The sequence below is a fragment of the Accipiter gentilis genome, chromosome 16 (genome assembly GCF_929443795.1).
Source record: "Accipiter gentilis chromosome 16, bAccGen1.1, whole genome shotgun sequence".
Lineage (NCBI taxonomy): Eukaryota > Metazoa > Chordata > Aves > Accipitriformes > Accipitridae > Astur > Astur gentilis.
The window spans coordinates 24,573,730-24,585,092 of NC_064895.1; the positions used below are offsets into that span (position 1 = coordinate 24,573,730).

At 45.3% G+C, this 11,363-nt stretch overlaps 1 protein-coding gene across 1 annotated transcript; it reads right to left on the minus strand.

Annotated features, from left to right (window-relative positions):
- Window positions 1–1,009: 1,009 nt before the first annotated feature.
- On the minus strand, window positions 1,010–9,178 carry ANKRD66 (ankyrin repeat domain 66). The gene is made up of 3 exons (XM_049819282.1): window positions 9,013–9,178; window positions 7,522–7,750; window positions 1,010–1,377 (listed from the first exon to the last, which is right to left on the minus strand). Exons 1-3 carry the CDS (start codon window positions 9,176–9,178, stop codon window positions 1,137–1,139), a joined length of 636 nt encoding a protein of 211 aa, XP_049675239.1. The 3' UTR covers window positions 1,010–1,136.
- Window positions 9,179–11,363: the final 2,185 nt, after the last annotated feature.

The following is an 11,363-nucleotide window of genomic DNA, read 5'->3' on the forward strand; positions in this document are numbered from 1 at the left end:
ATGACATGAGGCAAAGCCCAAACGTAGGCATCTCAAGTCATCTGAGAAGTCCTAGGGTATCTGAGACATCGGCACGGGGTTGGGAGCTACAGCACAAGATCTTCTGGAGACCTGCAGGGTCAGCCTGGGTACTCGAGAACATCTCAAGTGGCATTAGATACCTCTGCGTAGACAGCGGAATTAGTCCCTGGAAATCTTGAAGAGGGAGATGGATCAGAGAGTTGTTGGTTGTGATTGAGATGCCGGAGTCTTGTGGCTGTGGTTTGGGTGGTGGAGGGGAAGCAGAGGGGAAGGGAGGCAGACACAGAAGGGGAGGGGAAGCAGACACGTAAAAGATGGCAGAAGTCAATACAAATGGCTGCCTGGTAATGGCATGGCACGGAAAACTGCTTTGGGTCAAATTCACATTCTTTATGATTGAGAAGTGAAACAGTTAAAAATGCTTTTGCCATGGAAAGTGCTGATGAGCAGAGGGATAGCTCAGGAGTGGTTCCACAGCATTCTTATTAGCATAGACATAAAAATGGCTGGGGGCACTGCTAAAAATAAGGTAGTACTCTGACTGTCTTGGCAGCCACGGATGTCTGAAAGCAGTAACGAGGAAGCATGTTTTCCCTTCTGCTGGGCCAGCAATGGTAGATACAGGCTGTTAGACCCATGCGTCCTGTAAAAGGTCAACATCAATGTCTCCCCTTCAGCCAGAAGAAGCAACTACACCCCACTCCCGAAGAAAAAAAAGGCAACACCAGAGGCTACAAGCCCCTACAGAGCCTTCTGGTTGACTCAGGACCAGAACCAAACAAGCAAAAGCCACAGACATCACCAGAGTGAGCAGAACCACAGTGCCAGATGCTTTTGTGAGTCAGTTAGGAGCAAAACCAATTCCCTCTCAGACAATATGGGTAATTGCTGTCATTTCTGTAAATCTATACATTTCAGTGACTTAGAGTATTAGTGTATTTAAACATCTTCAGCCGTTTTCTGATATTTGAGATCTGATACACATAGACACACAGACAGACAGAAGCACATCTATCCTATTAATGACAGTAATTACAGTACATCACAAAGATGCGTTCTTGTGGCCATCTGCGTCTCCTGTTCATCCGTATTCCACCCTGCAGATGCATCTGAGGTCAGCCAGTGTCTTCGCTCTGCATTGCGAGTTGTTGGTGGCACGAAACAGGCAGGGCACACTTCTGCTTCCCCCTTTTTTTTTGATTTTTCTTTGGAGCGGAGGATGCGTAGTTCTCCCAAGAACACGGTGGGTTTCTCTCAAGCCCTTCTTTCTTGAGTTCCCAGTCTTCATCTCTCTGGTCTAAGGGGATTCCTTTCATTGCAGCTGTCCTGCGATAGTTTCTGCTCTCCACCTCTGCTCTGGGGAAGAAAGCAAGAGTGCATCTTCAGGTACGGAGCACAGCGCAGTCACATCACCGGTCACAAACAGCCCATCTACAGGATCAGGGGATCATGTATTTGTATGGCCAAAACACTGTCACCAGCAATACATGAGAAAACACTGAGGTTAATCCCAAACCTAACAGCATGCATCACCCCAAGCCACCAGGTACCCACTGAGAGTTGGGCTGAAGTGGGAAACCTTCAATAAGGATCTACAGCGAGATGGGACTTGTACCACTGGAATCATCTTTTTAACCATAAAAAGCTCTCAAATACTGATGCTGTGAATTTGTGTGGTATTAGACTTAAGCACATTTAATGCAATTGTATATGGTATATTAACTCACTGCAACTGCAACATTTCCATTTTCTTTTATTTTTTTGCACTGCTGTTTCATAAGTACTAGAAATTCTAAATACTGAAATATCAGATCTGAAGACAACTGGAATTCTGGAGGATTTGCACATAGTTATTCTTTACAGATGACCTTTTAACCTCAGAGATTGTCTAATCTTAATCCAACTCAGCCCTGAAATTTTCCTAAACTTTGCATTCAAATCCAGAACTAAACTTGACAATTCGTCCCCATTTCTGTTTTTTTAAATAACAACTTGAATCAAGCAATGTCATAGAAGTAAGGCTGTGCTGCGGAGGTTCAAATTTTGCGTGGGAAAACATTACATAGAAGATACCATTTTCTCCAGCCCAATATCTCCATATGCAAATCATTCACAAGTCTCCTTTGGTTGCTGGGTCTTTTAGCTGTGTTTTTCAAGTTGTCTCTATGATTTCAAGTGTGTGAAACCTGTTGGATGTCAGGCACTGAACCATCATCCATCCAGACCCTGGGATTTCCAAGTCAGCAGTGAATTTGCTATTGTCATCTGTGATTTACCAAAGTCCTCATTTTTTTTGTGATATTCATATTTTTTCTATTAAATAAACACAGACCCAGATCTTCACTGAAGGACGGTATACAAGCTGGTAACCTGAAAATAAACATAATTCACTGTAACTTTTCTGATAGCCTTGAAATATCAATGGTTTTCATTCCACTTCCCATTGCAAACAACTAAAGCAAATTAAAAAACATTTTCATCAAGACCAAAATGAATATATTCCTCTGAGCAGTAGAATTTATATTTTTTTATCATCTCAGTTATGGTTTTGTTAATCATGGCTCTTAAATATTTTTCCTATTAAGTGTTGCTAACTTTCTTTACAATCTTTACACATGCCTGTCACAGACACAGTCTTTTATTTTGGAAAAAAAGTGACCTGAAACTAGAAAATAGATAGCTACTTTCTGCATTTTGTAGGCACTGAGGATTTTTAAAAGGAAGAGTCCTTCACTTCCAAGTCATACGACACAGAATCATGGAATGGTTTGGGTTGGAAGGGACCTTTGAAGATCATCTAGTCTAACCACCAAGACTAGTCACTGAAAGATAAACTGGTTCTCTTTCAAAAAATAGCAAAAGCAAAAAAAGGAAGACTTTCTTTTCTTTCTCATACCAGCAGTAAGCAGGGGAAAGTACTGAAAAAACAGGATTCACTGCGGTGAGTGAACTTTGGCTGGCTGTCAGATGCCCACCCAGCCACTCAGTGCCCCTCTTCAAGAGGACGAGGGGAGAAAGACGGAAAAGCTTGTGGGTCAAGGTAAATCACAGGAGGAGATCAGAGGGAGATCACTTACCAATTACTGTCACAGGCAAAACAGACCTGGGGAAAATCAGTTTAATTTATTGCCAATTGAAAATAGAGTCGGATGGTGAGAAACAAAGACAAAACTAAACCACTTGCCCCCACCCTACTTCTTCCCTGGTTCGACTTCACTCCTTCATTCCCAACTCCTCTACCTCCTCCACCAAGCAGCTCAGGGAGGTGGGGAATGGGGGTTGTGGTCATTCCATAACACTTTGTCTCCACTACTCCTTCCTCCTCACGCTCTTCCCCTGCTCCTTCCTATGGGCTGCAGTCCTTCAGGATCAGACTGCTCCGGCATGGGCTTTCCACGGGCTTAGTCCTTCAGGGCACATCCAGCATGGGGTCGTCCGCAGGCTGCAGGGTAGCCATCTCCTCCACCACGGTGTTCAACGGGCTGTAGAGGGACAACCTGCATCACCATGGTCTTCCCCAAGGCTGTGGGGGAATCTTCACTTACCCTGATGAGGCAGGACTGTTTCTCATACTTTTTTCCTCATTCCTCACTGCCGGGCAGGGTTTTTTCCCTTTCTTAAATATGTTTCCCAGAGGCACCACCAGCATAGCTGATGAGCTGAGCTGTGTCCTGTGGTGTATCCACCATGGTGTAGCCCCAACATCTCCTCACAGAGACCCCCCTGGGTCCCACCACTGCCACGATCCTGACACAGGCACTTCAAGTGTAAATCTTGTCCAAGAGAAAACAAACCCTTTCCTCCTACTGCAGAGGTCTGAGTCTGTAGGTACTCAGTATTGATGCAGCTCTGCCAAAAATACCACCAAATATCAGGAAAAATCCTTTTTGCTGTAGTACAGCAGCTCTGTCAAATCAGTACAATGCTGTCCCAGCTGAGAGCACGGAGCAAAGCCAGCAGCTCCACAGAGATGTGCTGCACAGCATGGGCTTACTATATATATATATATATATATATATGTTTGAGAGAGATGGTTGATGCCCCATGCCTGTCAGTGTTTAAGAGGCATTTGGAAAGTTCCCTTAATAACATGATTTAATTTTTGATTAGCCCTGAAGTGTTCAGGCAGTCAGACTAAATGATCGTTGCAGGTTCCTTCCAACTGAACTAGTCTAGTCTATTCTATTAAATATCTGCTCCCAAAGGCAAGAAACCTCTTTCTGTACACTTTTTAATATATATAAATACATACACACATACGTGTATATATATATATATGCCCTGGGCTTAGATAGCAGGAGCCTTTCGTGCAGTTTCAACGCTCGGCACTTTGCAGAGAGGCTGGCAGCAGGCATGGGCTGAGGGTCTCTGTGCTGGCTCGGCACCGTCCTCGGCAGCTCGCACAGCATCCAGGATAAAGCCCTTCTCATGCAAAAAAAACCCCACAATGCAAATTATGTGTTTGTTATTCAGAAGCAGCTGTGTTTTGAAGGCTGTTTCCTATTCTTTGCATGTCCATGCAAACCTCGGTGAGTGGCATGGATACTCTGTAGCAGAATATTCCTAATATTTACATGTTAAAAATATTTACGTGTCGTACAGGTAATATTTCCGTGTTGATGCAAACGATCCCCAGCACAGAGCAGTGGCTCAGCCCAGGTAGGCAGGGGTATGTTCGTGCAGCCAGCAGCACCTGGGGTCAAACCACAGTGTGCAAGGACCGTGGCAGTGCTAGAGAGGGCTGAATTGGGATGTAGGAAGGATTTGGATGCTCATAGCCCTGTCTAGATATGCACGTCAGCCCTGCAGTTGGCACCCACTGTTATTTTAAAAATTGGCTTTTCTGTCTTTTTGCATGACAGGCAAATATCCAAAACTGACGGTGATGCTCTGTAACAAAAGACCCCTCATACTTACATACCGATACCACGGACACCGTGAGCAGAGGGCAGACCCACTCTGTGCCGCGCAGCATTGCCGTGCAGACACACACTTCATTTTCTGTCTGCAGCACCCATCGGTACTGCCCAGCTCCCACCGGAGCCGTGGGGCACTGCCTGACCATGGACACCACTTCTGGGACCTTCTGCACACCTGAAGGAGCAGAAGGTAATCGTGAATATACTACAAATGCCAGTAATTCCTCCTAGTTAACTCCAAGTTTGCTGATGCGAGGAGGTGGAACCGTTGCATGAGGGTGAAGGCATCCACTGTGGTTGTAAATTATAGGGCTTGGGCTTAAAAAAAGGGTTCCTGAGCCCCAGTGATAAACTCTTGGCTGCCCACAGGCTGCGTTATGACTGTGAGGTGATAATAGAGGCTTTGCGTGTCTTATAAAATGTCCTAGGCATGGGCATTCAAAACATCTTCCCAATTACTAAGTTCTCCCAACCACCCTCCTAGCTGAGCCACGCAGCCGTGGGGCGAGTCAGGCCAGCACGTGGCTCTGAAAGACAAGTTTTCCACCTTAAATTAGTCATTCACCTCAGAAAACCCTCCGTCAGCTACATGAGTCCCCCTAGGCTGTTGCCTAGGTGGCTCGGACCAGGATGTCAATCATCCTGTCAATCATGCTGTCCATCATTCTCCCAGCCGCCTCCACCAGTGCAGGCGCCTCCGACGCCGTCGGCATCATCCAGGCGATTCCCCCACCCTTGCTGTCCCCCCACCGTCACGGCAAATGCTAGACTTGGCAGGACTCGATAAGCAGGATTTAATGGTAAGATTAGTGCAAAAATGGCAGCGTTGAATAGGTAAGCAATTGCTATAAATGATTAATTGAGGGGAACAAGCCAGCAGACCTTTTACTCTCTGGGACAGACAATATTTACCTATTCTGATACAGAAACTAAGCAAGCCAAGAACTGAGAACAGTATAAAGAGAAAACTCTCCTCTGGAAGAAAGTGCCCCATTCTTAAAGATCTGGCAAACCTGAGCTTATCCCAGCTAGGGTCTAGGTAGTAAAAAACCTAAATAGCAAAGCTTAGCTATCAGCTGCTAGTTGTTTAAATGTCTTTAAACTGAAGGTCTAAGGGTAATAAAAGCCGATTCTTCTGTGTGGAAGGAAGGTGGTGAATAGTGAGGGTTTGCAGCGTGTCAGCTCCATAAACAGCGGGGCTTTAGCTACAAGGTGTCCTGGACGTGGGGTGGGCAGGTAAAATGCAAAGGTCCCAGCAGCTTCCATAATAGCCAGAGCTTAGAAACAGGAACATGTGGCTCCCTCAGAAAGTTTTTGGGGCTCTGTACAGGGGGATTTTATACACTTTGAGTGTCTCTTCCTACGGAAGGACACTGATGCTGTGTAAGATTGAAGGTGGGCGTGGTACAGCAAAAGGACATCAGTACCTACAGAAAAGTTTACGTGGATTAATGAAAGGTGGTATTTGGTAGGCACTGGTCATCTCAGAGATTTGCACAGCTACCATGCTTGATTTTGAACTTGGCAGCTTTTGTGCTGAACTCCTCAATGAAGGCAAGTTGGAGACTTTGAGTTGGGTATGTGTCTATAAAAAAATGCACGATTTATATGGTGCCAAAGCAGTCTTGAGAATGTGGCAGTGGTAAAAATGATGCCCGTTAAGGACTACGGCAGGACTGTAAAATCAGAGAAAAACCCAGGGGAGGAGAAGTCTTTGGGTGCTCTCAGTACCTCAGGGTCCGGCACGTGCAGGTTTCACAAGCAGTGTATTTAAATACCAGGTAACATGTGGGAACACAACTGGCACCGAACAAGCTGGTTACCCTCTGGTGGTCTGTCCCACCACTTTAGAGAGATGCAGGTACGGGACACAGCTCGGACCTCTGGAGGATGGCAGCCTGAGTCAGGGAAACAGTTTCACAAGGATGAAAATATCTATAAGCCAAATCAGTGGCTGACAAAGCAGGAATGGTAACTGGGAACCCTTTAAAAGCATATTACTAGTTGCATATGGCGCCTCGGTGATAACCATAAGAGCTAAGACAATACAGAGTTTGGAAGTAATATGTGGCCATCCTATTAACAGATCAAATGGTAAAACTTTAAATAATTATGTAAAAAAAAAAGGATGGCTCTGTTCTCTACTACAAGAAAAGCCAAATGGTGTACATACACTAACATTACCTCCTAAAGGGCTGTTCTTAAACAATTCAACCTGCGTATTCAGTATTCACCACCCTAAGGGGTTAATACTTGTTCTTGCTTTCATTTCCTTTGCTTAATAATGGCTCTGTAACATCCTTATAAAAACAATGATGTCATGAGGTGGGAACAATTTTGGAAACATACCAAGGCAAACTATAGAAAGGAGTGGAAGAAATGCATGTCTTCCCAATGGCTTCCTTGTGGCAAAGACCCGTATCTGCTTATCAAGCACTACTTGTGCTGGTTGACTTTGATAGGCTTTAGGTGGAAAGGTAACACACTCATACTCTTTCTGGTCCTCTATATAGCAGTCAATTTAATTTCCACCGCTGGAGCCCCGTCAGCTGCCGCAGTGGGACCGGCCATCGCTACTCACATTTCTAAGAACCTGGAGCAGTCTCGGTGACCGTAGATTTCCGCAAGCCTCTTGGGAGTGTCGCCAAAGAGGTCGGCCGCGTCCATGGCAGCGTGCAGGGAATGAAGGGTGCGAAGCACCCCCAGTCTCCCCGACTCGGCAGCGAAGTGAGCCGCAGTCCAGCCCACGTCGCTCCGTAGGCAGTGCCGGGCGCCGTGGTCCACGAGGAGCTTGACCAGCTCCGATTGCCCTTGCGTTGGGCAGCAAAACAGGGAGAGAAGATGCACCCGCGTTAGACTTTGTACCTTCAGGATGCAGAAGACAGTCACACACAGTCGACCATAATTCCCTCAGCCATGTAACGATGGATTTTGCCCACGAGCTGCCCATCTGATTTATCAAATAAAAGATGCTCATTAGAAAATGCTGATTTTTTTTTTTCCAAACTAGACTGCTTCCAGAAGCATTTTACAACAAAAACAATTTGGGGGTTTAGTTCAATGCAAAATAAAACTTAAACATTAAAAAAAAATGGAAAACCTGTGAACAGCTTTACTAAAACAAAGATTTGTTTGACAGGAGATAGAGAAATTGTTTTCATTCACCTTCATATTTTTCTAACTTGTGGAATTGCTTAAAGAAGCAAAAAAAAGTTATTTCTATCCCACTTCACACTGTCTTGACTGAGTTAGATTGTTCCCAATGGCACCTAGGCCACGCCAGTCTCTCATCATCGTTTTCCTAAATAGCTCGGTTCCCTTTGCTGCTGCCCAAACAAGTAATAATCCATCAGGGCAAAAGTAAAGCGATCGCACATTTGATTTCTGAGCAAAGACAGATGCCACGATGTGAGATCTCAACATGTAACAAACACCCTAGCACGGAGAAGTACAGGTCCAGTTTCCCATTCTACACTGTGTACAATTACGCATTATATATTGTTGCATTCACCTCTCTTCTGGGCTGCAAAAGCATATTTGAGTTTAACAGACACTTCTGATGGTGAAGGACAAAGTGGGAGCTGCAAACAACTCTGGTCCTGTGTTGTTCATTTGACCAGGTGGGGTAAAGGGAGGGCAAAGTAAACCACACTGTAATTATTTTGTTCTGTTTGGTTTGATAAATACCTGGTATAAACACAGTGGGTTTGAACTTGCTGCTCATTCATGCAGGTGTGCACGAGAAGTAACTCCTGTGCCCTGTATGAAGTCACCTCTTAGAAAAGTAATGTTGGGGACAAGTAGACATGCTATACGTTACATATCACGTAAATTGTAAATTTTCACGTGACGGAAAAAAAAGCTAAAAAATCACTTTGATGGTAATCCCATAAATTATTTTGGAGGCAAAGTTCCTATTTAAATCGGTATTTTTCTCATCATCACAAAATCATCAGATACAAGCTGTGACTATTGCCAGCATTAAGTGCCATCATAACGAGAAGTAATTACAATCAGCATCACCTTTTATGATGCTGGTTTGCAGCAGTAACAGAGCAGGGGATGCCCTTACCTTTTGCAGCAGCCCAGTGCAGCGGGGTCCTGTCATGCCAGTCGACATCCTTGTGATTTGGGTCACAGCGCCCTGTCCTCAAAATCTCATCCACCAGGTCATAGTCCCCCAAAGCCACGGCTTCATGGAGCTCTGTCATGGTGCCTGGTAAAAGAGCGATGGTCATTTAGTGGGTGTTCACTGATTTATCAGCTCCTCTCAAGAGCAACTTTAACACCTCAAGCAGCATCTGCATTAAAAATGAGATGTGCGCTGTGAGAAACCAGCATTTATCCAAAAATAAGGAAAAAGGAATGAGAGGAAAAAAATACTATCATTTATCTTCAAAACCGTGATCACAGACTGATGGTGATGTTTGGTTTGCAGTCATGGAAATCTGGAGCAAAGCGCAGCCCTTTGTATAAAGGACTCGTAGATAAAACCACATTGCATTTCTCAAGGATGTTGCTAACAAACAGCCAGCTCAGGCCAAACATTTGCCATGGGTCTGTTGGTACTCACCATGGAAACTGGCTCCTCCCTTGCCAATGCTGCAGATCCATTACTGGTAGTGTTTTATTGCGACGAAAGAAATGTCTGTGCAAGTATCTTCTGATATTCTTTGGTGCAAATAATCGAGCTATGGCAAGCTGCTTAAAAATCTAATCTCCATAGCCGTGCTTTGCACTTTCCACTCTCATACAACAGACCCCCGTCAAGAAATGCAAGCAGATCTTTGGCCCCCGCAAGGCTGTGGATTTCAATAATTATACCTCTGCTAGGGGATATTCCCTAGCTGCTTTGCTGGCAGGGAATTTAAGCAGCTTGCAAGGATCACTGCGCTACCACATCATCTTGAGGATGGAAACACTGCAATATTTTCTCCAGTCTGGCCAAACCAATGGGGAGAAAACAGTTATTTTCCTGTATCGACAGCTGGTCTTGAGCTAATTAGTCCAGTCCTCCTCATAAACTAGAAGCATTTTAGAATTTGGTCCAGCTTTTGCATTGCATTTACTTCATGGGGTAATTTTCACAGATTGAAAAGAGTGTGAGTTCCATGTTCAGCATGTTGGAGAGGACCAACACCGGAGCTTGCAGAGGCTGATGTGAGGGGAGGTTTGCAATCCTAGGGGCTACGTCCTGCGAGCCAGAGGGGGATGGGGCCATTTCCCTGCTCTCAACTCCCATATACGTCCCAACCACATCCCAGATCCAGGCTGGAAGGACACACCACCATCTCTACCCTGCTTTCTTGTAAGAAAAAGACGAGAATCAAAGGTCAGAGGGAATCACAGCCTGCTTCAGTAGGTGCCCTGACTTAGGTGGTTGGACTGTGTAGACCAGATCCACGAGAAAGACCCATACATGCCTGCTGCTGAGTTTGACTCCTGCGTATCTGGCAATATCTGAATATATTAAAAAGTATAATAAATTTTGGAGCTCCTCAGTGGGCCACAGAAGTATCATTGGCTTTGGCACGTCTCTGTTACTTTAACCATTCGTGTACAGCCGCCTCCTCCTCGTTGTCTCTCACTAACCTTGAAGGATTTGTTCCTTTAGATTAAGCAGAGGTCTTCAGAGTTGTCCTCCAAAACCTTTCATCAGCATTACATCTATCCTGAAATGTTACACTTTAATGCATCCAGCCCATCACTGAAATGAGTGCTGGACAAAAGTACAGAAAATAAAAATAGGTTTTGGACCTTTTCATACAACTTTCTTATTTTTTTCCGAGAAAAATTCAAGGTTTAAAAATATAACTTAAATTCCAAGCACTTTTGTGCTCTGCTAGCTTCTAGATCATACCCATACACGCAAAGGGAGAGGAAGAGAAGCCGTCGATCCCACCCCAGGAGCCCACCAGCTCTCTGGGGAGACAGTCCACGGGTGCAGCTTCATCAGCAATTTCGGCCAAATTGCCAAATTCGACCTTCCCTCCTTCCCCTGCTGCCTCCCTTTGCTAGCCTTGAAGCTCATATGGCTGTTTCATCATCCGGATCAACCTGCTGATCTCTCAGGAAACTAATCTTTTATTATGGGCGCTGGGTGTAGGGCTAATTGCCTAAATTCAGCGTTATCGAGGGGGCCGGGGCTGTGCGAAGGGGGGGGGGTGTGGATGCAGATCTCCCCCCATCAGCAGGATCTGGGCTTGATCCACCTTAAACCGCTCCAGAAGTTGCACCCAAAAGTGGGATCCGCTTCCTTAGGGTGTTGTTATCCCTTTCTCGTAAGGCTGGAGGAAAAGATTTGCATTTTTTATGGAGGGACCTGGAGCCAAAGGGCAGTGCCCCCCCGCTGAACCCCCCCAGACCCCTCGCTCAACCATAAAGGGTCGCGGCTTCTCCGTGGGACGTCTCAGCCCGACCGGG

Bases quoted from the DNA above. Each gene is read 5' to 3' on its own strand.
- ANKRD66 (XM_049819282.1), bottom strand. From the start codon at position 9,178: ATGACCATCGCTCTTTTACCAGGCACCATGACAGAGCTCCATGAAGCC. The intron at 7,751-9,012 runs GTAAGGGCATCC...GCCCAACGCAAG, and splicing joins GCACTGGGCTGCTGCAAAAG to GGCAATCGGAGCTGGTCAAG. The intron at 1,378-7,521 runs GTGAGTAGCGAT...TTTCTTCCCCAG, and splicing joins TGCTCCAGGTTCTTAGAAAT to AGCAGAGGTGGAGAGCAGAA.